Genomic DNA, 26,523 nt, shown 5'->3' on the forward strand with positions numbered 1-26,523 from the left:
TTAAGCTTTAGCACAGTTGAAATAATAAACATGCGCCTGACAATAAATTCAGACACATGAGCAATCATCAATAACCTAAACCGATAATGTTATTTCATATAAATATATTGAACGGGTAATGTTTTACCCGACACAGACGAGGGAAAAACTAAATAGGTATCTTCAATTATGGCATGTATATTGCTTAACAATTGATAGTTGCTTGACAACTATTTGCTCTATTTTTTATGAACAAACCTTTATACATTGGCCTCTTTTACTCCAAAGATTTGTTTTTCTTCAAATCTCAAAAAAGAGGAATAATGAAACACAATACTTAAATGTTGATGGAACTGAGGTTAGAGGAAAAAACATTTTAAGTAATTTTATAAAACAGTATTTAATATTTCAATGAGCATAATTACAGTTAACACATTCATCAATAATAATACGTGACGAAGAAATGACATAATCTTGTTTACCGTAGAGCTTACAATCTGGCCATTTTTGATTGCCTGATGCTTGTTTTCAGTATGCAAAAACGAAATTATGTAAGCTGCTCTCATTATTGTGAAATATCAATTTTAAAGCCTGCTGAAGTATGTATAGACATTCGGGAAATGATTGCCTCTATGTTTGCATGCATTTTACCTTAAAACTAAATACATAGTCAGGTCAGTCTTAAATATCATAACGCCTAAAACTTGTATATATATTTGACTACACCGGCCATTATCGTCAGCATGTGACTTAAGATGTTTTCAGAACATGGCTGAACGATCCGGTGTAAGGCGGTGTCCAATAAGCGTGCATAAGGATAAACAATAGAGTTTCATTGGCTTGAAATCGTCATGGTTAACAAGAGACGGATATAAATAAAGACGCTTTTTTCTTACAGTCAACATTGAATGAGTGTGAAAGCATTTCAAGTATGTACCGGTTTGGCTATTTTTCTTTTTATAAATGATTTGAAAATTGTCCATATTGTAATACAGTATGAAAAGTTGTATTACTTGTTAGCAGTTATTGAAAATGGTAATGCATACGAAAGTTTTGCGACTGTACTGTATTATGAATATTACTGCTATTCAAAGGGCCCATTGGGCGTGTCATATAGCAGCCATATTATTTATAACAAAAATTGTTGATTATTCAATTAAAAGAGTTCTAGCTATTGCATATTACTTCTTTTATTCATCCTTTAAAGAGAGAAAAAAAAACAAAAAAACAATTTAACCTATTTTTGAAGAGGTCAAAGCTTATTAACAATGATATTCATTTTTAGGAATGATATTATTGCAATTTCTGAAATTTACTTATTCGAGGCATCAGTAAGCAAATGCGCTAAACTTTCAAACAAACATATTAAGGTAAGTCAGGTATATCAGAAGTCTTTTTTTAATGGTTCATATTACTGTATGAAAGTAAAAAAAAAAAACAATGTTGGAAGATATGCTGTTAAAATGTTAATGAATTTGGGCGAAGAATATACACCGATTTTAGCATGACGGTTCAATTTTTGAATCTTATTATATGTATCTCATTTGAATATGTTCTTAAATACTGAAGCTGTCAATCTGTCAAAAGTTTTTAAAAGACATCCGCCATAACAGGCAACTGTGGAAAGACGCTTCTTGCAGTCAAGCGAATCAAATGTTACCGTAATCGTAAACGCGGCGACTTTCGATACAAAATGTAGTCAATCTGTGTTATGTTTGCAGTTGACATTTAAGTCATTGTATGACACAGACAACAACTAATTTTTTTTCGTATGTTATATATGTTTTAACAAAATAAAAAAAAAAACTTAATGTACACTGAATATTCAAATATGGCAGATAGGCTGATTGTTTATTTGTGTGTGTTTTTTTCTGAGCTATTACATTCATTTTCGATGCTGTGATAAAATATTATCATATATATAAAGTGCAAGTTTACACATGTAGAAAGTACAAGTTAAATAGGTGAATCCATACGACAAGTAAAATACATTTTGAAGGGATAATTAAACGTTCTAAGGAATAATTGTTTAAAACTCCATTGCTATCAAGTGAACTTTTAATCATACGAGACAATGTCTAATTGAAATTGGATTGCAAATGTAAACTGAGTGTCCGCCTTGGTTTTCATGAACAATTTGGTATAGCATATTCAATAAGAACGTTTTCATCGCTGTCTATTCACAGTTCATGGACAGGCGAAAAACATTTTAACTTCTATTAAAGCCATATTGTACTTACTAAATGTAATAAGGTTCACACTCACCGTTCTGTTGATTGATGTTTTCCGATCTGAAATAAGATCAAACGATGAACTGTTTTTTTTATTCACACACAAACAATTATTAGTTGGATGCACATTACCTATACAACAAGTTAAATCATTGCATCATTGCGATATAACAGAACAGTTTTTTTTCTTTGCTATTTTTATTTATATGTGTGTTGCACCAGCAGCAGGTGTCGAACCTCTGTTGTATTTCCTGTCTTGATCAGTATTGCCTATAGTTAACACTTAAAAGCTCGTTTTATTATTTTGATAAAATGGTTAACAGTTTATTGAGATTTGTAAACATTCATAACTAAGACAAACTATTGAACAAAGTAATACGGGCTCTAAACCGAGCGAAGCTCGGCAGAGCCCTATTACGGTCACACAAAGCACTACTTTCGTTCAAAAGTTGCACATACTATCAGCCTGAAAAAAAGACGTAAAGGTGATGGAACCAGTATTTTTTTTCTGTTCATAAACTATAATGAGCGCGTGCATGCCGGACACCAACGTCATCAGAGCGTGACGATACGGAAGAATGAAATTTAAGCTATGAGATGCGGCGAAATAGCGCCCTACTTGTTATTAAAATAATTCAAAATATGCTTATAAGCAATTACTATGAATATTTTTGGTAAACTCAAAAACACAAATAAAACATATTTCTATAGATTGTCTGAGATATGTACTTTGTTTTCACTTGTTTATTAAAGATATTCATACGCATTGTTTACCATTCTATACGAAGGTCACACTTGACAGTTAGAAGATGTCATTTTAGGCTTTACAATATCAATACTATTTAGATGTTTGACAGTTGTTGATCGGATAGAAATTGCGAAAAATTAATTCCTGTTGTATTACCGTTTTAATTACGACCATGGCTTATACCGGTACACATAGCAGAGCTTGTCACGTCAGCCAGGTACAGTATGATTATTTTGTAAAAATGTAAAACCACTTTTCAATAAATCATACAATGAAGATGTCAATTTCATAAACTTATGACATGCGGTTGACCAGTTCAGAAATCGCTATGGCTGAGCGAGATATTGTCACTGAAAAGATGGATGGGGTGTACCGTCTGTGAACCTCAACAACGGATGAGTGGGATGTTTTGACTGAGATCAAAGGATGGGAACACCTTTCAATTACCAACACGCTGTTTGAGAGATTGAAACTAAAAAGACACACAGGAATTGTGTGACAGGTGAACTCTTGTGCCATGCAACACCACTTTTTTAAATTAAGAAGTTGGGCGGGGAGGGTGCGGGAGGAGTATCCCCTCCTGCAAAGGGAAACCATGGCGGAGCGCAAGATTATGACTGAAAAGATCAATGGACGGTTGCGGTCCGACGCCATGTGAATGATAAAGATTGTATGTAACATTAAAATATTTAATATGTAAAAATATACGACAAAAGTGGATTATTTGTTTATTATATGTATCATAGAGTACACAGTGACAAACACATTTTTTATAATTCTCAGACCAAGAGATCACCCAAGGGACCAAATCGCCCCAATCAGATAGCTTGACTGGCCACAACTGCAGTTCAAATACCAGGTAACTGAAATGCAACACCACTTTTTTGTGACAGATGTTATTATGTTAAGAAGTTGGAAGGGGAGGGTGCGGGAGGGGTTTCCCCTCCTGCCAAAAATAACCATGGCGGAGCGAAAGATTATGACTGAAAAGATAAATGGACGGTTGCGGTCCAACACCATGGTTTTGTGAGCTATTATGACTGTAAAGATGAATGGTTTTGCCAAGCAAAACTATGGGAGATTAGAGATTTTGACTGAATATGTTGAGAGGAAGGCTGACACCATAAGAGTGCAAGATTGTGATTGAAAGACAAATCGGCAAATGCGGGTTGATGGTTTTGCTGAGGGCCACAGATCGTGTGAAATATATTGTAACTAAATAGTCAGTCCAGGGTGTGGAGAAGGCGAACCATCCTGCCAAACAACCTCCTTGACTGAGTGAGAGTTGCCATACCCTTACAATGAAACAACATGGCTTTGTGAGAGAATCATCAATGTTACTAAAATACACTTACTTTACAGGTGCACCTGTATGTTATCAAGCTGTGCAATTCTTTATTCATACGTTCTTTTCTATATATATTTTAAAACTTTAAAATGGAGGTGCTCCTCTAACATACAACTGCACCTCTATATTTGAGATGGAGGTGCACATCTTTAATATACAACTGCACCTCAATATTTAGACCGTCATGCCTATTCTTAGACCTGCACCTTAGAAAAATTAGGTGCAACTCCATTTTTTTTTTTCAATTTACATCGCCGTTTAGTAATTCTTCACCCAAATGGAAAGTCAAACTGTACTGGCTTGCTCACACTCAATTTCATGGTCAAGTGAGTTATAAATTGCTATTGTGTCAAAATTCCTGCTTGTAAATAAGTTAACAAGTCTAAATGAGATGCCTAAAGAAGTTCGTGTTGTTGACAATAAATACTGTAAACACTTACTGCGATTCACTCAAATCTGCATGCTATAATGCACCAGTCAATTGTAACCCTCCCCCCCCAGGTCTGGGGAATAGTGGGGACTTTGACATTTGGTCCAGCCAACCCTGGCTAAAATCCCCGCCCTGTGGGGACGAACAGATGGTAAAATCCCTGCCAAATGCCCCTGCACCCCAGGGACCCTAGGTAAGGCCCATTACCCGTTATATTTAAAGCGAAGACAACACCACCGCATTCACCCGGCACTGAGGGCCACCTGAAAGGTAAACACACGGCCTATTTCCCCGTCTATCCCCTGTATACCCCCGGACCTGGGGGGGGGCGTGTTTACAATTGACTGGTGCATAAGACCCCAGCTTCTCGATAAATCTTAAGCGTAACGGACTTAAAAAGCTTTAACCTGTTATAGAATATTTCCATAAATTGGGGCAAAGAAACATGACATACAAAATAAAAAAGTCATGTACATACAGTGTACTAATGCTCAATAGCAATATGTTTGGTCATAAAGAAGTTGTGTTACTATAGTTTAGATTTCAGTGTAAATCACTTGTAAATGGGATATGTAAGATTAGCACAAATTACATACTTTTTTAGTATTTCAGAATTCATCCATGCCACCTGGTTTTTGACATTACTGCTGTGGACAGATTTTCAACAATGCAGGTATTGCCATGTTATGTATTACTGGAGGCATTAAGTTTGGAAATAAACCAGACTTTTGTCAAGGTTTCCCTGAAATAAATTACCAGTATGTTTCTTACTCTTTGATATTAACATTCGCTTGTTATGACATCATGATCAGTGTTTATTTCAATAGCTCATTGATGAACTGTTTCTTTCCGAATTGAATTTCTTTCAGGCCGTTTTTGTTGCGGCTTTGAGATAATATCATTTTCTAATAAAACTGCTGACCTTCATTAGTCTTTGGACTGTATTGTGCATCTAATCGCACATTTTGTTCGCTCTTTCAAGCAAACATTGCAATAATTGCTAACAAATATCACAACTTACTACACATGATGCAGAATTATGTTTCATTTAGTGTGCATATGATTTTTAGCTTATGAACATGAAAAACATCTACTTAAACAATCACAGCAACACAATGAGATCCCTATCTAAAGAAATATTGCTAATTTTCATTCATTCATACTGTCAATCATTCATGAATATATTCATTTACTTGAAGTTAAGTTTGAACAAAATTGCATCTCAACTCTGATGACAAAAGCAATAAAAAAGAGCAGGGGGATTGAGATAAGTACCTTTTCCCTTTTTGCAATAAAAAAAAACTAAATACACTCAAAATGCCTTAAAGGGTACACCAAATTGGCACCAAAAATATTATTTTCTGTAGCGAATCTCGGTACAATTGTTTCATAAAATTTGATCAAAACGTTCAATCTGTGAGAGTGCAGCTTTAATAAATTAAAGCACTAATTTATTGTTTATTTGATATAGCCATCCTGGTTGCTGAAGCCACAGAGGTATTTTCAAGAACAAGAACCAATGCTGATCAAAACATGGTCTAGTGATAGAATTCCATACCCGTTCTTGGCAAGGAGTTTTTAGAAAGGAATATTGTCTGCAAGTAAAAAAGATTTCTATAAAGAAAGTCTGGTTTAAAGGCTTTCAAAATGCATATGGGTACTCGATTAGTAAAGATTAACCTTTGAGTTGATAAAAAAAGTTATTGCAAAACGTCCAAAAGACTATATATTTAACATTTCTTGTTATAATATTTTTGGACACATTTTCTGCACATTTATCGCATCAATGCACCAGTCAGTTGTAACCTTGGACGCTCCAGGTCCAGTGGTAAACCGGGGATAGCCGGGGAAAAGGGCTATGTTTTTGCCATTCAGGTGTCACTGCAGTGCCGGGTGAATACGGCGGTTTTGTCTTGGTGCAAAATATAGCAGTGCGGGGGGCATTTGGTGGGTATTTTAACATCATTTCTTCCCTGCAGGGCGGGGATTTTACCCTGGGTTTGCTGGACCGAAAGTCAAAGTCCTTGCTATTCCCCGGGTCTGAGTGGTGTTTACAATTGACTGGAGCATCATTCCTACATAAAAGGTTTTGTAGGTCTAAAATGAGTTTTTACAGGCATTTTTCATACTTTTACAGCAGAAGAAGATACACATGTAGTCTTATTTTATGTCAAACATTGATTTTGTGTCTTGCTTGCAGAATATGATGTGCCAATAAGCTCCAGTTTGCTGCGGCTTTTCGCCCATGGCAGTGGTCCTGCAATCTAGATCCAGGAGTTGCAGCTCTGGATCTAATATTTCAGAATGAAGATGTAAGTTAACTTTGTAGTACTTGTTTGTGTGTAAATGATTCCAAAGAGTGAGATTTATACTAATCAGGGGTAAATAAGCAACTTATAGACACTGGTTATGAGCTGTAATCTTAATTTTTAGGCAAATCTAGCCTTCAAAACAGATACTTAAAGCATTTTTTTTTAAACTTAGCATAATTATGCTCTCACTGCATTTTCTACATCATGTAGCCATCTCATACATGAAAACATTAGCAGTTGTCATGAATCTTTTAGTTTTGGTGTTTTTTTTACCATTTCCTTTGCTGCGCCATTTGTCCCTGGAAGCATTTCAGTTTGGCTCTATGTCATTTTTTATATAAACACTAAGCTGATAAAGTGGAAAAAAATCTTATTTTGCTTTGAAAAAATCTTAATAGAGTAGGCAGGCCATTTTTATGGTGCTGTCTTATATATATATATATATATATATATATATATATAAACTTTACTTGGTCAGATTAATCCAATGCCTGAGGAAATAATGGCTCTTTAAAAGTTTGCGGCTTACCGATTGATAGAAATGGCTATTTCTGCTTTTTATGAAAACACCACTGGTGCTTATACTCATTCTAAAAGTGTTTAATATATCATTGCCAAACTTTCAGTATGTGTTGCATACAGCCTGAAATTGAACTATAGGAGTTTTGAAGTCTGTTTTTGCAAAACTATTATATGAAAATACTGTTTTGAAGAGATACATTGTAAGCTTGGTTAGTGTCTATATGAAACATATAGTTAGCATAACTGTGGTCTTAGGTCATATTTACATATTTTTAACAACGGTGACTTCATTTGTTAGTGTGATAGTCTCCTCATCTGCGTCAATGTAAACAAACTGACCCTTGTTTATTATATTTTGAGTTTAAAATAGGTGTTAATCTGTTTCAGATCGGAATTCACCACTATTGTGACGTATTCACCAGTAAGGTTTTATCCAGGATACCAGAGTGGCATCTGGGATTGATCTCTTCAGTAAGTTGGATTCACCAGTAACGTTTTATCCAGGATACCAGAGTGGCATCAGGATTTGATCACTTCAGTACTGTATTCACCAGTAACATTTCTTCCAGGATACCAGAGTTGGCATATGGGACGATCACTTCATTACCCTATACCAAAGTGCATTATGTATCTTGGATCAATGACATCAGTACTGTTATCATCATGAACAATTGAAATAAGAGACAATAATTGCATGTGTATCAAATGCAGAGAAATGTGTCAATTATCTTGGAGAGTATTCCCCTATCAATAGATCAATACATCATAGTTTATTACAGTCATCATGTCAGTAGGCTGCTAAACTTTTGCTTGGGGGGGGGGCAATTTACTATGTTTCAAATACAGTGACATTGTTAAAATTAAAACAAAGCCTAATATGTTCTGAACAATTAAGTGTATTGTATTGTGTGATTTGAATTGTAATCTGAATCATGTTTTATTGTTTTATCCATGTTTATGTTAACTGGCCACTAGACACATAAATACATTATTATGAGAATATTGAATATAAGGATGTGTAATAACTGTTATCATATAATAACAGTAAGATATATCAAGTTTTATAGTTTCAGTGTGTTGACTATTCGACTACGACTATTTTGAGTAATTGACTATTTGAGTGTTTGATTACTGTTATAACATGCACACATTGATTGGACATTAAAGATATGTGAACTCTCGACACCTTGTGTGACTTTTCCTCTTATAATTAATTATATATATATGTGTGGCGGGTAACCAAAGGTTAAAATAGTGATAAGATTCAACCACTAAGAACCATTTAGTCGTGCTGACGTTTAATACTTGAAGTTCCTACAAACCTTTTGAATTACCGTGTTGACAGAACATGTTGGCACGACTGCTGGCCTGCGTGTACTTTAATTTACATGTAACCAGTAAAAACGAACAAATGCATTATTTTTTTTAAAAAAAAAGATACAAATGCGGCTAAATTACTTAGTTCTGCCCGACCAAATCACGTTGAAGGCAGTGCCTGATTTCATATTAATTAAGACATGAACAATTACTTCCAGTACTTACTTTGTGTCGTTCCTCTGTCCACCTGAAATGAAAATAAGTATAGCATCACGATGAGTTTGTATATCAACAGAAAACTGTCAAATGTAAATACTATTAATAATTGTGTGTAAAACGACATATTTCTATAAAAATGCTTTCAAATTCCGATCAACACTTTGCCTTACGTGAGTTACTTTTATATAAATATCTCCTATTTTACATAAAATAACATGAACCATTCTCAATAATTGTATAGAAAAGTGAACGCGTAATAATATGATCGGTGTGATAGGTATGTAACTCTTCTTTACAATAAATAACTCCCTCACTCCAAAGGCGGATTAAGTACAAAGGATCGATCGGGAGGGTATAAGGCTGTACAAAAGTATGCATAGTGCTGTTTGCTACATGTGCATCAAGTGTTTTTTTGTGATTATCTAAAACGGGTGATGAGTTGTGTCCGAATACAGTGCAAAGGCAATGAAAACAGACGGGGTAAAAACGGCATAGGTTTCTTAAAAAGAACATGTAATCTACTCGACATTTCTAGTTGCTTGCGTAATACCATAAAACCCTCAGACCTAAGAGTAGCATAACTTGTTATATTATTCATTGTAATTAATTTCAGCCCTTGAGCGTGGCAAATCCAGACTAGCACTATTCGAACAAGACGACAAGATAAGTTTGTATTGCAATTTCATTTTAATAAAATATTAATAAGGGCATACACACCTTGTTCATTAGCAGCTGTGACAGAGGGTTTGTTTATATCCAACTGCTCGCTCGGACTAAAAACAAATATAGAAATAAATATTATTTCTATCAAACTATATATTTTTTATATAAATGATTTCACATATACTGTTCGAGTTGGATGGTAGGATCGTTAAATATTTGCGTACAATAGCCTTAAATTGATAAACGTATGAAAAACGTACTCGCGCCGAAACACAAAGTAAAACTGCTTTTATACACGAACGAGCGCACACGAACGCACACCGACACTAACACCTACATACACGCGCGCACACACGCACATCCCTCCACATGCGAACCCCAATTCATTTTAACTCACATGAACGCGCACCCACACCCATACAAACGCGTGTACGCTTTCCCATACGCGACCACCCCATCCTCCCTACTCGCGCAGCCCCCCCCCCCCCTCCACACACACACCCAAACTTAATCATTTACTTACGTATCCGGTGTTGCAGATTCTTTATTCTGAAAATAATAAATATGATATAGTAATATAACAAACTGTATTTTCTTATTCAACGGTTCGATAAATTCCTTGAGGTCAGGAATGCCGCATAAGTCTCAAATCATGTATATTCCTGCAAGAACATCCCGACACCGGGTAGAGCAAAACATTGCTAACATTTCTATAAGTCTAGCAATTGTATGATGCTTGTCAACTTGACAACTGTTTCAGCTGTTTTTACGTAACGGTATGGTTTACTACGCGGTTGTAACTCCCTTTCGTAAATTTGGTGAGTTGTTTTATATAAGCTTATGATGTATAGTTTTTCTTATGACAGGCGATGACAGTCATACTGGAAATAGAGCCCCAAGATAGTTAAAGTCAATATGTGACGGCAGCCGCTAACATTGTTTTGTTTTGCTTTAACTGGGTTTACATACATTGGGCATTTGCAGGTTTAAGCTTGGTTGCGGTTTATAGTTTCATGTGCTAACAGAACATTTCAATTTGTTCTGTGGGAAGAAACGTAGATTTTCTAACACTAGAAACTAGAACTTTACATCCTAAACAATATCCAACCGCTGGAAAGTTGAATTTTAAAGTGCATTTATCGTGCTATTTTTCGTTTAATATCATACTTGATTTTTGCTAGGTTTTCCCCGTAAACTATGCGTTAAATTTATGGAACTTGCAAATAAAAGATATGACTCTAAAATAGTCCATCAAAATAGTTATTTACTAAAAAGTTATGTATATAAGCTCAAAAACATAAAGCTTGAGTTGATTGCGGTTTTTTTTTTTTTTTTTTTTTTGGCTAAACCTCGGAATTTTATACCACAGGAGAAAAAAACCCGTACCGAAAAGCTGTTTTTTTTTTGTTTCGCGTTATTTCACTTCCGGTGTCGAAACATAATGCTCCTTTGATATAAGATGTTGTTTTGAGCTAAAGTAACTTAAATCTTATATTTTTGAAACCCCGCGGAATTTTCCCCCAGGTTTTCAAAAGCTGGAGAAACATCACGCGGGAGTTTGAAAAAAAACAACGTGTTTTTCTGCAAAAATCCGGCTGGGGACCGGAATGTGCGGGTCAATATGACAAACTTCCAAGAACACCTAAAGCATACCTAAATGAAGCCTTCTAATTAAATTATAGGCCAGTATTCAATTACATCGTTATTAAAGGGTACTTGTGTTAACAAAATCTGGGATTGGCAAACGCAAATTAGATGTCGTTTGTATTGTTATTGATTATTGGTTAGCGTCAATAGTATTTTTTGTTATTCATGAATATATATATCTTAAATATTAGTGTGATAGAGGTAAATCAGGTACTGGTAACTATTATTAATATTATTATTTAAAAATACATGTATTCTCCCTGTGTCTTCAGGCAACATGCAGAAGTCCACACGCACACAACACAACCAGAGCAGGGAACACAAGGACGCTGAGGAGGCACACCGCCTCCGACTCCAGATCTAATCCAGATCTACAATGTCGAAGACATCACTGAAAGCAAAGATAAGTTAGCACCACCAGCATCCGAGGTAGATATCCTGCTGTTCAGAACAGTTTTCTTCACAGTAAAGAAAATGGATCACAACACTGACGTCAACCACCAACTCGACTTTCTACGCTTGAGCGGAAAAGATGTAAAACACCGAGACTTTCACTCAGACACTATACATGGCATTCAGAATAGCCCCCTACATGTGATTGATGAACAAATGAAAAGTGAACTTAAGGACACCAAATACGATTGAAGTATTATCGATGAAAACACTGACTTGTCTGTTCATAAGAATCAAGTGATATGCATCAGATATGTTAGACCATCGGATATGACTGTGAAATCTGAACTTGTCTGGAATATAGGAATCAGCGCTGGAACTGCAGGGACAATCACAATAGAAGTGCAAAATAAGATAAAAACTCTGGGACAATCAACTGCGAATCTTGTAGGTCTTGGGAGTGATGGTGCATCAGGGTTGTTTGAAAGTACAAGCGGTGTAGGTGTGAGGTTGCCGTAGGACTTGCCATATATGACGCATGTTCACTGTATAGCCCACAGACTTGCCCTCGCCTGCTCCGATGCATCAAAGGCACTTCCATATGTATAGACATACAAACAGATTCTGAAGAATCTGTACATCCATTTGAGTGGCTCAGGCATTCGAACATTCAAGCTTGAAGAAATGTTGAAGGTGATGGAAGAACAAAAACTCAAACTCAAGGATCCGACTAACATCCACAGGCTTGCTATGGAGGATGCCGTGACCACTGTACACCGATGCTATGGCTCCAATGTGATATACCTTATATCCAATGACGGCGATAATACTGTGGGTGACTGTATTGCCAATGGACATGCTGCATTACAAATTTCCTGCCTTTACAGCAATGCTCAGCGACATTTCTCAGACAATCGGCACACTCTCCAAGAAACGTTAAGCAGATGACCTGAGCTTGAGTCAACTTGCTCCCGAGGTTGAAAGTACTCTAGGGACACTCGAGGGACTTAAAGATGTAAATGGTGAAAAAATGAAGGAATTCTCAGACATTGAATGTGTTATGAATGGTAGTAAAGCATTTTATTAGAGCATTCCGCTGACACATGCAAATGAAAGTAAACAGGTAGAAAATTGTATTATATTATATAGACACTGTGACTAAGTGCATGACTGAAAGACTAGGAAAACAGCCTCCTGTTCTTAAGGCATGCCAGTTGTATGAGCCACTGAGCATTGAAACTTTCAGTGATGTCAACACAGACAAACTTGTATGTATTATGTCAGAAAAGTACAATGTCAGTAAGAACACACTGAAGCTGGAGTACTCTGGTGTACAAAATTGTCTGGATCTTACAAAAGTCTCAGCTAATGGGATATGTTCAAAATGATGATTTTAAATTTCTCCGAAAACTAACCAGAGACATGTACACTGTTGCGGATCTCACTGTGTATTCCTGTCAACAGTGTGCCATGTGCAATTGGGCTCAGTCTCCAAAATAATATTAAAGTAAAAGACCGAATATCTCTCACTCCAGACGCTCTACAGATCCTCACGAGACTCATCATGGGACCCAGTGTTGAGGGATTTCCATACAACAAAGCTGTTCAATTCAGGCTGTGAAGAAACGTAGGCTTGGCAGTCTGTATGCTGCTGTGAAGGCAAACTGTAAAAGCATTACAATGTGTCATGTGGCATTTATCTTGTGTGTTGTTTGCTCATTTTAATTTTATTTAGTGATATAAAATGACATTTCAGTGATGTAAAGTGACTGTATTTGCTTTGTCAATTGTGGCAATTATAGTGCTGATTTAAATGTTACTAAAATAAAATGTGATCATATTTAGAAATGTACAAGTAAAAATATGTATTATAATTTATCTAGTGTTTTTGCATAATTATGTGACATACTTGGCCAAGCTTCTTTGTTGTTGCGGATGCCATGTAATGAAATTCATGTCTTATGCATTTAATGATGTTCATATATCTTAGTATGCATATAATATTTCTATAAATAAATGAGAGTTGAAATTTAGATGGTGTTCATTTGCTGTTCAAAACTTTTTTATGAATAACACAAAGTAAAGTGTATACTAACGTAATTAACTATACTGTCAGATACTGACAGTCTAATGGAACCAAGCGCAAAGTTAAACTTCGTAAAAAATGAGTAAGACTTCCAAATTTCAATGTCAGGAAGATCCGACTTCCACATTACAAAACTTAACGGAACCCCTGTGCTTAAAAATCGTAGTAAGCCTAATGAGTTTTGGAAAATACTTAAAGAATCTACTCAATGTAATATAAACGATATGGTGTCACCTTGCGCTTCGTTTGAGCACTTTTCTAAATTCTTGGGCGATGTTAATTTCAATGCTCACGTTAGAGGAGTAGAAAATAGTTGGTAAATCGGGGGGAAGTTGTAGATGATACATTAAATACACTGTTTACCAAAGAAGAGCTATTAATGCCCTCGCTGTAGTCAAAGCTTTAGGGCCAGATGGTATACTTGCCCAGTTTATCAAAACTACTAAGGATTTGACATTACCGTTTATAACTCGATTATTCACCCGTGTAATTGAGTCGGGTCAATTTTCTGATAAATGATCTGAGCGTATTATTTGTCCTATTCATAAGTCTGGCTCAATGTATGAGTATAATAACTACCGAGGTATATCATTGCTAAATTCAATTTGTAAAATATATTCTTTCTTACTCTTCAGGAGGTTATACAGTTGGGCAGAAAACAATGGTAAAATCGATGAGTCCCGGTAAGTTATTTAAATCTGATTATGCAACGATTGATCATATCTTTACTCTTAATGCAATAATACAAACACATCTTTCTAAAAGAAGGGGTAGGGTATATGTCCAACACGTTGACTTCGCAAAAGCTTTTGATAATATCCATCATCCTGATCTATTTTCATGTTTATCTCGCAAAGGCATTACTGGAATTTTTGTTAACATTAAAAGCGATGTATGGAACCTTGTCCTGCAAGTCAGAACAAGTGGCCTTACACAAAGATTCAGATGTTTAAAGGGAACGCGCCAGGGTGACATTTGTAGTCCTCTGATTTTTGTTTTGTATATATATTGGATATATATTCTTTACATTTTTAAGAGATCACTGGAAACTCGGGAATCTTTGTATCAAACGAAATATCTGACATACTAACGCTAATGTTCGCTGACGACGCATGTTAATGAAATTAAAACATTATGTGAAGACACCGGGATGACAGTCAATGCAAATAAAACAGAGATTATAATATTCCGTAACGTTGGACCTCTGCGAGGCATGAAAAAGTGGTCATTTGGTGGTCATTTGGTGTTACGCCAATTAAGGCTGCTTCATTTTATAAATACATGGGCTTGATATATATTCCAAAGCTGTCACGGTCCAACGCCTTAAGTAAGTTAGCTATGCTAAACTGCATCCAAGGTTTTCAACGTAAATTTGGATATCATACATATGCTGAAAGCTTTAAGATATTTGATTCTATGGTCAAACTTGTATTGCTTTATGGATCCGAAATATGGGGTACAAAATATTATCCTGTAGTAGAACGTGTTCAAATGCAAAAGTGTAAAAGGTTTTTAGGAGTGACTAAGTCTGTCAATAATGATGTTGCTCCTGGGGAAAGTGGTCGTTTACCTCTTTTTTTACTATACATGCAGATTTATATTTGGTGCAAATTACTAATTATGCCGAACTATCGTTATAACAACATTAATGTATGTTAAAACGGCTAGATGACATAGACATTTTGATAACAGCACACACACACACACACACACACACACACACACACACATACAAACTAACACACACACACACACACACACACAGGCTTCTGTACAGGCTTGTCACTCGTAAGCAGTCACTCAGGAAAAGGAGAAGGATTGCAGATCTCAGACAATAATATTGTTTTGTTCATATTAAGTATTTTAGCACTATTTCACCAGCATTTACAAATTCGAAGTGTATACACTCGTTATTGGAAAACCACTATACTAGCAGTTGATTAATGTCGATATGTATCATGCAGTCTGATCTTATATCCTGATTAATCGCCCTTGATTTGAAAATGTCGCTCGCCGCCATTTTGATGAAAACATGTCGAAATCCAGAACAAAGATATGACGGTTTCGTCAGTTTAACTATACGGCTTTTATATGTTTTTCGGAATAATTGCATAAACAAATTCATTTGGAAGGTAATGTTTTCATATAGTTGTGTTGTTATTCTTTATTTAAGTAGTTGTTAATGTTTTTTTTTAAATAACCTCTCGTAATTTTGACACGGAAATATGTTGTTCTTTTTTGTAACAACAGATGGTCTATAAATAGCAGCGTTTATGATGGAGGAAAGTTTGATAACTCTTTATTGTCCGAATTTAGCCCACCTAGCACCGTTCCTTCGGACTATGTCAAGATAAGATATTTCGAGAAAAGTAATTAGTTGATATTGTCATGAACATTTGTGTCGATAGATCTCTGCTGGAAGTATTACTGAATTTAATTGGTCTGACTCAGAAAATGATTTTAGTCATGAAATTGTTTCAGTAAATGATGAATCAGAGAATGTTATCACTGGTATAGAGCATGCTCAGTGTAGAACTTTTGAACATGCTATCAACTTTAGCAGATGAGTTACAAAGAATGAAAACTAACATTTTGTTTTGCTTAGACCTGTAAGTGCACGAAATTTTACGGCAAACCATGCCTTCATGTTATTAATGGTCATGCCATTATAGACCTTTAAATGTATTCTAGTTGGTCTGCAGATAAATGGGTTTATTCCTGTTATCGAACTGGCCATGTTGTGCCTCAGACAGAACGGCAAACTTACAAACAGTATAGTTACTAAACATAAACGGCAGGAGATGGTTGCCCAGTTTGAAATTTGAAGCGAGTTGGTTAATATGTTTGTATAAACTATAGTTATAACTCACTAATGTCATGCTTAGAGATTTGCTACACTAATATCTAAAATACAAATGTTTTAAGCTTTTTTACTTATATTAATAAACAACATGGAACATATTTTCATTGTTTGAATGTCAGTCTGCATCAATGGAATTTTTGTTTTCACATTTTAGCTAAGCTTTTTTCATGACAGTATCATTTGTAATAACTAAGCAATTTAAATGTAAATATATTTATAGCAGTGACTTTTGTCATAACAAAGCAATTTAAATGTAAACATATTTATAGCTTTGATAGTATGCTGAAACATTTTAAGAAGAAACCCAACATACTTTTCCTTCTATTGAAATAAAAAAAAATGTTTAATTAAAGGTTCAGATCCATGTTCTTTAGATGCAATTGTCCACTTAAGCTTGGAAATTGTGCAGCAGGTCCATTGACCAAACCATAGTCAACAGTTAAGTTACTTTTTATCTATTGTACAAGAAAATGAGTAACTTGAATAACATGTACTGAAATTATCAAATTATTTTTAAGGGATAAGAATTTCTTTAAAGGATTAAACATGCAGACATTTGTGCGCTCTACCATAATCGTTGTTAGTAATTAGAATAGCATATTTGTTTGTTTTCTAAATAAGACCATATTAGTGGAACAGATGTCTAGTTGTTTACACTTTTGATTTGCTGAGGTATAGAAATCAACATGATATTCAATTAAGATTAAATTAGAATTTGTCATCAAAAAAGATAACTTACAAAATATCGATCATATAATATTTGATAAAACATTCATAATCCCTTCTGATGTTATAATGTGAATTATTACTAAATAAGTTTATTTGATATATTGTATATTATGGTATCATTGAAAATTAATAATTTCACCGATGCTATTTATTTCAAAAACATGTATGCAGGTATTTTATAGTACAAGAGTACCTATTAGTATATATCATGTCTTATTGGATTGTTGGGTCTTTACACTTTCACCATATAATGATTAATACAGGAGATGGATTACACAGTAGCCATTTTAACCCGTAATGGTCCCAACATCCCACATATTTTTGAAGGCAGTTGTAGACAAGTATCATTCTTTAACTGGAGCTCCTTCTTCAACGGATGTTCAAGCCACTGAAGAAAAATTCTTAGTAACATCAATTTGAAGTACATTCTTACAAGCAAGGGGTTGTAAAAGTCAGAAAAGGGCTTGGTGTGGTTTGTTATGTAAAATGGCCTAAACTAACATAAATTCTGAGCTTCAAATAATGAAAAAAAAATGTTTTTTTAAATATGTAATTAGTTTGTTTTAAATAATTGCCAATTATGTTGCGAAAATAAACTCGTGCATTTTTTTTGCTTTACGACCGTGCATGACGTCATATTTGTGACGTCATCAATCGCAAAGTGCACGAAAGTCGCGAAAATCGGTTACATCGACAGTAATTCAAGAAATAAAAGGTATGCGCAAGCCATAAACTTTTACTTGTCTATATATTACAAATATATATTTTATTACCTGTGCAGAAATATATAATATGTAAAGTTTACTGCATGCGGATTGTATTAATTTTGCAAAAGTTGTCTGCGTGGTGACTGTCAAATGCCATTGTTTACATAAGGTGTCATGGAAAAGTTACGTCAAGGGGGAGTAATAAAGTATTAACTATGTGTTGTTTATTGAAGGTTAGAATGTACTCAACTTATATGTTTGTTATTATTGATTTTAGCTACCCACGTTTATGGCTGAGCCGTACAATATAGCTGTTCAACATTCAACTGTTACTGTTCCATCTCCATCAAAAACCTGTACTGTATAATTGGCGAAACGGGTAAAACTGGTTTATTTTCAAGCATTAAGTTTTTAAATGTTCAACTAGTCGCTATTAAAGAAAATACTTAGGACTGTCTGTTTATTTTATAATTAGAGATCGAAGTGTATAATTCTTTAAAAAGATATTAACAATACGTTAAATAATAAATACATCGATAATACACAAGATTTGCTGTGTCTATTTAGTAGGTTATGCCCGCAACAATTACAATTCAATTAATTACAGTATATCTACTGCAACGACCGTTATGGTTGAAACGGCTCCCAATACCAAATCAGTTATGTACATATCTGATCGTCGTACATTTTATAAAATGTTTAATGAAGTTTTATATGCATTATTAAACTAGTACTCATGTACGTTCGCACAGGCAGGCTGTTTGTGTGTTAGGGGGGGGGGGGTGCACCCGCAAATGAATACACGTTATATTCCTATGTACTCCTAGCGAAACGAGAAGTGGTTGGTGGTAGGGTTGGGGGTGGGGGTGTACGCCCTCATTGTTTACAATCGTAAAGCTTCAAGTTTTCATTATAATAAGAATGTCGTCAATAACGTTGAATTTCGGATAAAGACTAATTTTTATAATAGGAATTTGTAAGAATAGTATGCGCGTTATGCAATAAGTATAAAGGCCAACTATCACATACAGAAGACCCAGTCTCGGACAATGCTGGGTAGAACACGACCATAGAAACGTAACGGCATGATATTGCTTGTGTAAGGCAGGTGCACGCGTGGTTGGGACGTGTTCTCACGTTGCCAGCGTGATTTGGTACTTGGGTGTTGGTCGTCATGAGAACGTTGTATGGCCAACAGGTTTCAGCTCTAAATAAAGGATGCTGCGACAAGGGGCGAAGAATAAAGATTCTTACGTCGATTAAATTGTTCTTGAACTCTATCTTCCTAAAACGACTACGCAAGAAATGTTGTTGTTTTTCATTTGATTTGATCAACTGTTTCATGGAATGATTTGTTAATATAATGAACTAGTAATTGCTTATCTGATGGCTTTGCTATATATATATATTCATACTTATGGATTACGCAAATTAACTTATGTTTCATTGTGTTATAACTGATATGATTTGATTCGTGTGTATTGTTTATAAATGCTGAAATGTGTTAACGCATTACTGTATATATATGCATGTATGCACTAATTAGATGCTATAAATATAATGAATATGCACTTATTTGTACTTTAAGGGGTTTTTTTACCCAAAAAGTCGAATGAAATACCACATTTAAATGACCTGCTGTTGTTGCTTTTTTACATAAAAGCTCCCTCAATTGTTTTTCCCTTCTCTCGTTTGAACGTGGGAAAGTATTACGATTCATTTAAACAATCATACACATCAATGACCTTCATTTTCCTATACATTCTTATTTTTGCAAAACTATGTGTAACACAATCTGTTAAACAGAACTGAGTGGCGCCACCTTTGTTCTTGTAAAACTAATGACAAAGTAAAAGTTAGATCACTTAATGATAAACTTTAAAGATATTAAAAACTAACATATTACTATTAGTAATAATACACAGTACTCTTGTATATCGCTCGGAAATAACCTTCAGACCGCGGTATAAACATTTTAATCGTGTTACCCGGAACATTATCGAATTTGGAGAGAACTTCTTCATGTCACGGAAATGACCGAGTAGTTACGTTCAGGTACGGAACGCGCATAAAGCACGTGGAAATGTCTACGCGCCATAAATAAAATGTCGCTTGGTGGATCGCGATATAAACTTATGCGATCAAATTATAATAACAATAATGGTTGAATTAAACACCTTTGTAGTAATCTAAGTAAAAACCATAAAGTTTTTTTTCAAAAGTTTGCCTTTTATACGAACACATGTAGTATTATCTCTTTTATATTATAAGCGATTGAGCGCACTCAGTTATAATTACGCACGTACTGCAACGAGTACGTGCGTGTTGATATTTTATTAATTTCATTAACAGCAGTTTATGCACAAGCCGATGGTTGATGGTAAAATATTATATTAATCAATTATTAACTCTAGTTTTGACATGCATTTAGTACGACGTTACAACGTCAACGATAAAACCATACGCGAAAAGACGTCGACGTCGGCTTTTTATTTGACATTTGATTGGTCTTGTAATTTAATCATATCTTAATTAATAATAGTCCGATTCATTAAACAAACACATGCCCATTATGTGAAGGGAATGCACTTTCATCATGGTAAATATCGTGAAAATCTATGATAGGCCATTTTTTCAAGCTAACCGCACCAAGCCCTTTGTTGATGAACCAGAAGAGAAAATAAACATCATGGGAAACTGCCAATCAGACCTTGGTAATTTGCAGAGTAGATTTTTTGCTGAAGGAATTAGTGCTGAAAGGCAGAGGATCTTGCATGGTGTTATTAGGGATCTTTTGCAGATCGGAAACAAACAAAAAAAATACAATATGCCTATTACCATTTGTTGAAAAAATATACACTAATAAGGCCAATAAGCAAAATTAAAGTAGTTTAATGTAATTAAGAACACTTCCTGTGTGTGTGGGTTTTTTTTACGAAAGTTGGGAAATGTTTCCTTCTAAAATTGATTGACATGTCTCTGGCGTTAATCAATGTACTGCTAGTTGTATAAATTGTCAATGGGAACATTATAATCAATTTCTGAAAATGATTTTACTTAATACTTAACTAGTAACTGAAACAAACTTTTGCATGACTATTATAACTTGACACTGTTTTATGTTTTGCATTATGGCACCATTTCTTGTAATTGGTCCTTTGTGGTGAAAGAAAAACTAAGGATTTTTTAATCAATTATTCTGGCAGTATTTTTTGCCTATTTAATAACAAATACATTGATAACGAGAGTCATAAGATTTCTTCAAACATTTGTCTTGTGTGCTGCAAGGATTTAAACATCTATATATTAGTGTAAATTTGATGTTTTTATTATCTTTCAAAGAACTCATTTCTTAGGCTAACAGCTATATAATAATCATGATTATATGAATGGTATGGTTTACATAGCAACCAATAGTAACACACTTTATTGATCATTGAATACTACAGGATACATATATCATATAACAGTTGGTCATGGCTGTTCCCTAAAAAAAAATGCACATAGTATACATGTTAATTCTTATTTATGTACATAGTGAAATGATACCTTATCTGCAAACATATGTTGCCCGTCTCATCAAATGAAGTACTTGTCTTTGAATTTTATGTTAATACATTCCATTTAAGATTATTGGATTCACTGTACGATTTAACAACTAAAAACAACAACAAGTGTTCATGAAATGAAAAAAGGAACTATTTTAGGTATTTGTTAGTTTCTATGGCAACCAAATATATAACTAGCCTTTTTATTGATTTTAATAATAAAGAGATACAACCTATGTCAAGTTACATATACTCTTTTCAATAATTGCGAAAGCAAAAAATATGTATTTGTTTCAGTTTATAAAACAACAGCTTATTACTATTGAAGGTTCAACTTGATCGAGAAAAGTGGCATTTTTTATTCTAAGGGAACATGAAAAGCTGTTAACGTTCCATTCTACTAAAACGCAGGCTTAAAAAGTAATGACATACTAAAAATAAATTGACATGTAGTCAAAATATATAAATGTCAACTGTAATTTGGTACATTTGAGCTGTTTTTTGCAGGTTTTTTTTTATCATTTCGTTTCATCCAATTGTAGCCATTGCATGCAATTCTATGAACTTTAAATGTGGTGTTGTATTTACCCAATTTGATGTTATTGATGTTATGATAATTTTTCAAACGAAATAAAGGCAGTATATTCAATTTTAATGGAATACAGACTCTAAAAATCAAATTGTATTTACTTAACTTATCATTTCCTTCATTTGTTCACCATTTAATACCAAATAGTGGTATTCCGAAATTTGTTCTCAATCGGTCAATTTTAAAGATATCATGTTTATAGCTGAAGCATAAAGCTGAAAATGTCATTTTTCCTCATAAGGGCCCATTTTCGCAGACTTGGTAACAATTGAAACATTTTTTTCGAGATGCATGTAAATTATAGAGAACTCAGTTCATAAAGTTTTTTTTAAACCCCAGTAAATTTACATTTTACTTACCTAACAATCCTTGATCAACATATCTAGTTTATTATGTATAATATATATGCACTGTGGTGTTTGTGGAGTTTTGTGCTGTTCTTCAATGTTTCTTGTTTTTATGTTCTATGTCTTTGGCGTTTGCCCGGTGCCATTACACCGGGTTTATGTTTAAACTTTTTGTTACTGACCTTGTTTCTGTAGCGTTTTACAAAAATATTGAAAGACATTGTGTGTGATAAAACGTTTCACAACTTGTAAAATTTGACTGCGTCAAGATATCACTAGCCACTTTATAAAGTTGTTCTTGATTTCTGAATATTATATCATTTGTAATTTGTTTCTTTTTACTTCTTTTACTTCCAGTTCACTGTCGTCTGGACTGCATATTATTCTAGAAATCAAAATGTATCCTTCTTGTATGTTATTGTCTATTCGCGAGTATGTTATTTCATTTGTTTACATTTTGAATAAGTTGAAAAGGGGAAGGAAGTTCTAAATAAGTCAGAAAAATATTCAATAAAACGGCTAGACAAAAAACCTCCCACTTCTCTTTGTACATATGTGAACGCAATATGCATTGTAAATGGTTGAAATAAAGTCAGACAGGATATTATGCAAACGCATGTTACTTCTAGATATCGTAAAATTTAACGTTATGTTTCCACATTTTAAATACTCTCGTGAATCATTTCATCACTGTTCGTATTAATAATATATGTATTTTGTAAAATCTATTGAATGCATTAGGTTGATGGTCTGTACATATGTGTATTGAAATCAAAGCATTGCTCTACTATATGTCAAGGCTGATGGTGGTTTCTCCGAATACCATAGGCCATAGAGTAACATAGATCCTTACAAGTTCAGCTTGATTTAATTGAACGATATCCTTTACAAGTAAACAGTGTCTCTGTTCTGCAGCATAAATTTAAGAGTCTCACAAATTCGTCGTAAAATCCTGCAATACTCCGTAGCAAATATGAAATAATTTTCATGCAATTAGCCAAGTCAATAAATTATCAAACTCAGAACAAACAGTTTCTGCAAGGAGATTTGTAGTGAGTATTATATGCGAATAAGTCTCAGAATTAAAATACATTTTACTTGCTTGTACGTTAATGTGTTAAATAGCAATTGTAATTGAATATTACTTGTAGCCGTAGTTTGATTTGAATACTCAAACACATTAGTTTTTATAGCAATGTCGTATTGGTTTAAAAGTCATACATAAATTGTATGGTGATTCAGAATTACGGTTTAAAGGTTTAACAGTACATGTTTTTGTTGTATTTTGTATAGGTACCATGTCAAGTCGAATTGTAAATCCTTTTTCAAAGTCGGCATTGTAACCAATGTCTAGATATCCTAAGAAACTGTCCTTGTGTTATATACTTCCGGAGGAGCGTGTCGGCTTTAAACAAGAATGTTTCGTTATGTTAAAAAATACACCTTGTAATGTTAATACAACGAAATATTTCTGTTGAAATAATAAGAATTCTGTTGCAGTAAATAGCTAACCTTTTGAAAACAGTAACCTAAAATATGTGAGAAATGCTTGACACGTGTTTAAATTATTTATATACTAATCATACATCGCAAGGATGCACTTAAAATATTGCAGTGTTCAGAAATCGACCGTCCTCTGTTAAAACAAGTATATAATTATACTTTTGAAAAGAAAACCTTTCAATTGGTTATTGAAAAAAAATGTTTCTTTATATGTAAATTTTGAACATTTGGCGACAGTTCTACATTATGAGGACTTCCTACCCGATATTTATATGAAAAACTACAGAAGCCAAAAGTTTAAACATAAACGCCGTTTAGTTGCACATGGATAAAGACATAGAACACACAAAAAATCACAAACAAGAAACTTGGAACAACAGCACATAACTCCACGGATAACAGAGTACATATATACTATATACAAATGCTAGTTGTGTTTATCAACGACTGTTAGGTACCTTGGATCAGTCAGTAAAATGTAAATTTACTGGGGGTTTAAACCAGTTTGCGTGAAAAACCTCACTGTTTTCTGAACAATTCAGAATAAAGTAAAAACGTAAAAGGTAAATCTTTTCAAAGTATGCATTAATTTTAGTTAAAAAATTAAGATACAAATGTTGTGTTTTGGATATATCAACACTAGGCCGTTCTCGCCTGCGCTTGGTCATCTGGAGGTAGATGTGGCCATAGGAATACCATAGAGGTACACGAGCATTCGATCAGTTCATGCTTTTGACATTGAGGAGTAATTTCAGAAAAATAGAAACTAGACCAGTAAACACATGAAACGCTTTTGATGTGTATAAGCATGCTTGTCTATATAGGCAAAGTACCGCGTCATATGATATTACTTTGCATTGAGTTAATACCTAATTATTCACCTAAAATACTGTGTTAAAGTGACATTGAAGCACATACCTTATATGATTTGTTCTTTCGTTTCTTCCTTCTCCGAAAAACAAATGTCAACATACCTGTATAAGAAAAGGATCAGTGTTACTACATATTGACATTTTTCGAACACTTTTGTTTCGAAAATACTCTTGCACTCTTCCACGGATTCTATGTTGATATTGTACAATGTTATACATCAAATAATATTGACTTAACAGTGCATTGACGTAAGTAATAGTTTATCATTTTCCATCTTATTTAATAATTGTTAGCTTTTAAACGTGAAAAGGTGGTTGAAAGTAAACTATGTATGTTTCCTAATTGTCTTTTGTGTAAATCGCCTAAATACTGCATCTGAATGAATTCGTCAAACGAGTTATACTTACATATTGCACAGAAGGCCATCAGTAACAATGTGATGCCGACGATTGTTCCAGTCGAAATTCGCGATGGATGTGTATCGTCTCCACCTTTTGCTTCTGTTTAAATTATAAAAATAAAACTCGTTGAAATTTGGCTGAATGTGAGTTCTGAGCCAGAATATGATATTTTAGTTCGAACCCGTACATATGTTTCATAATAAATAGTTTCTCAAAGATAAATTTTCTTAAAAGCTTCATATGGAAGAACTTGTGTCTTCGATGTAAGAATGGAACATCGATGCTTTTAAAACTAGTAGCCAGTGAATCAGCCGAATGCCCATGTCTTGTTCCATACAATGATTATTTATTGTTGAACGACCCTTAATAACAGACGAGCACTTTTAACATAGAAAACTAACTCTTAAATTATAGAAATGCATATTAATTGGTATACTCAGTTACCGGTACTAGTTTAGAATATTATTTTAGGCCAGTCATTATCGGACCCACATGCGGTTTAACGTTATTAAATAAAACAATTGGATGCTGGGAATGCAATATCGATCTTGGTTCCCTGCCGTCGGTGATTTATCTCCAATGTCTACGAACATTTAAGGCCAGTATTTAAATATGCACGATAGTATGCTATTGACATAGCGTGTTGTTAGTTGTTTTTTTTTACCCATAATAAACTAGTCATTGTACTGATTTCTTAAATGTATTCATATTCGCTTAACATTAAGAAGTTAAATATTGTTCGGGTAATTTTCTATCGATAGTTATAATTGTTCAGTTTACTACTTTATTCAGTTAGATCATCGTAAATGTTTTGGGTTCGATCACGGGCAAAGTCAATTTAACTTTCTTATTGGGAATGTGTATTTTTTGCTGTATTTATACAATCACGATCAAACTTAATCATGTCATAAAACTACAGAACAAAATGTTTGCCATGTTTGAGCATCTGTTGGACGTAGCTTTGTATACCTTTCGATCAACGTTGCCATATTGAAATTTTCAACACAATTAAGTAGCATATGTAAATGCAATCTCACGAACGCAATGTGAAAACATTCAACACAAACA

At 34.2% G+C, this 26,523-nt stretch overlaps 1 protein-coding gene across 1 annotated transcript in view; it reads right to left on the bottom strand.

The window, feature by feature from the left end:
• The window catches only part of LOC128224416 (uncharacterized), a 66,089-nt gene that overhangs the window by 37,051 nt on the left and 2,515 nt on the right, over positions 1 to 26,523 (bottom strand). The window contains exons 4-7 of the mRNA XM_052934252.1: positions 25,462 to 25,554; positions 25,100 to 25,155; positions 10,293 to 10,318; positions 9,824 to 9,879 (exon numbers count right to left, since the gene is read on the bottom strand). Of these exons, the coding sequence (XP_052790212.1) occupies positions 9,824 to 9,879; positions 10,293 to 10,318; positions 25,100 to 25,155; positions 25,462 to 25,554 (231 nt within the window). The remainder of the gene's footprint in view (positions 1 to 9,823; positions 9,880 to 10,292; positions 10,319 to 25,099; positions 25,156 to 25,461; positions 25,555 to 26,523) is intronic.

This window comes from Mya arenaria, chromosome 17, assembly GCF_026914265.1.
Source record: "Mya arenaria isolate MELC-2E11 chromosome 17, ASM2691426v1".
Taxonomy (NCBI): domain Eukaryota; kingdom Metazoa; phylum Mollusca; class Bivalvia; order Myida; family Myidae; genus Mya; species Mya arenaria.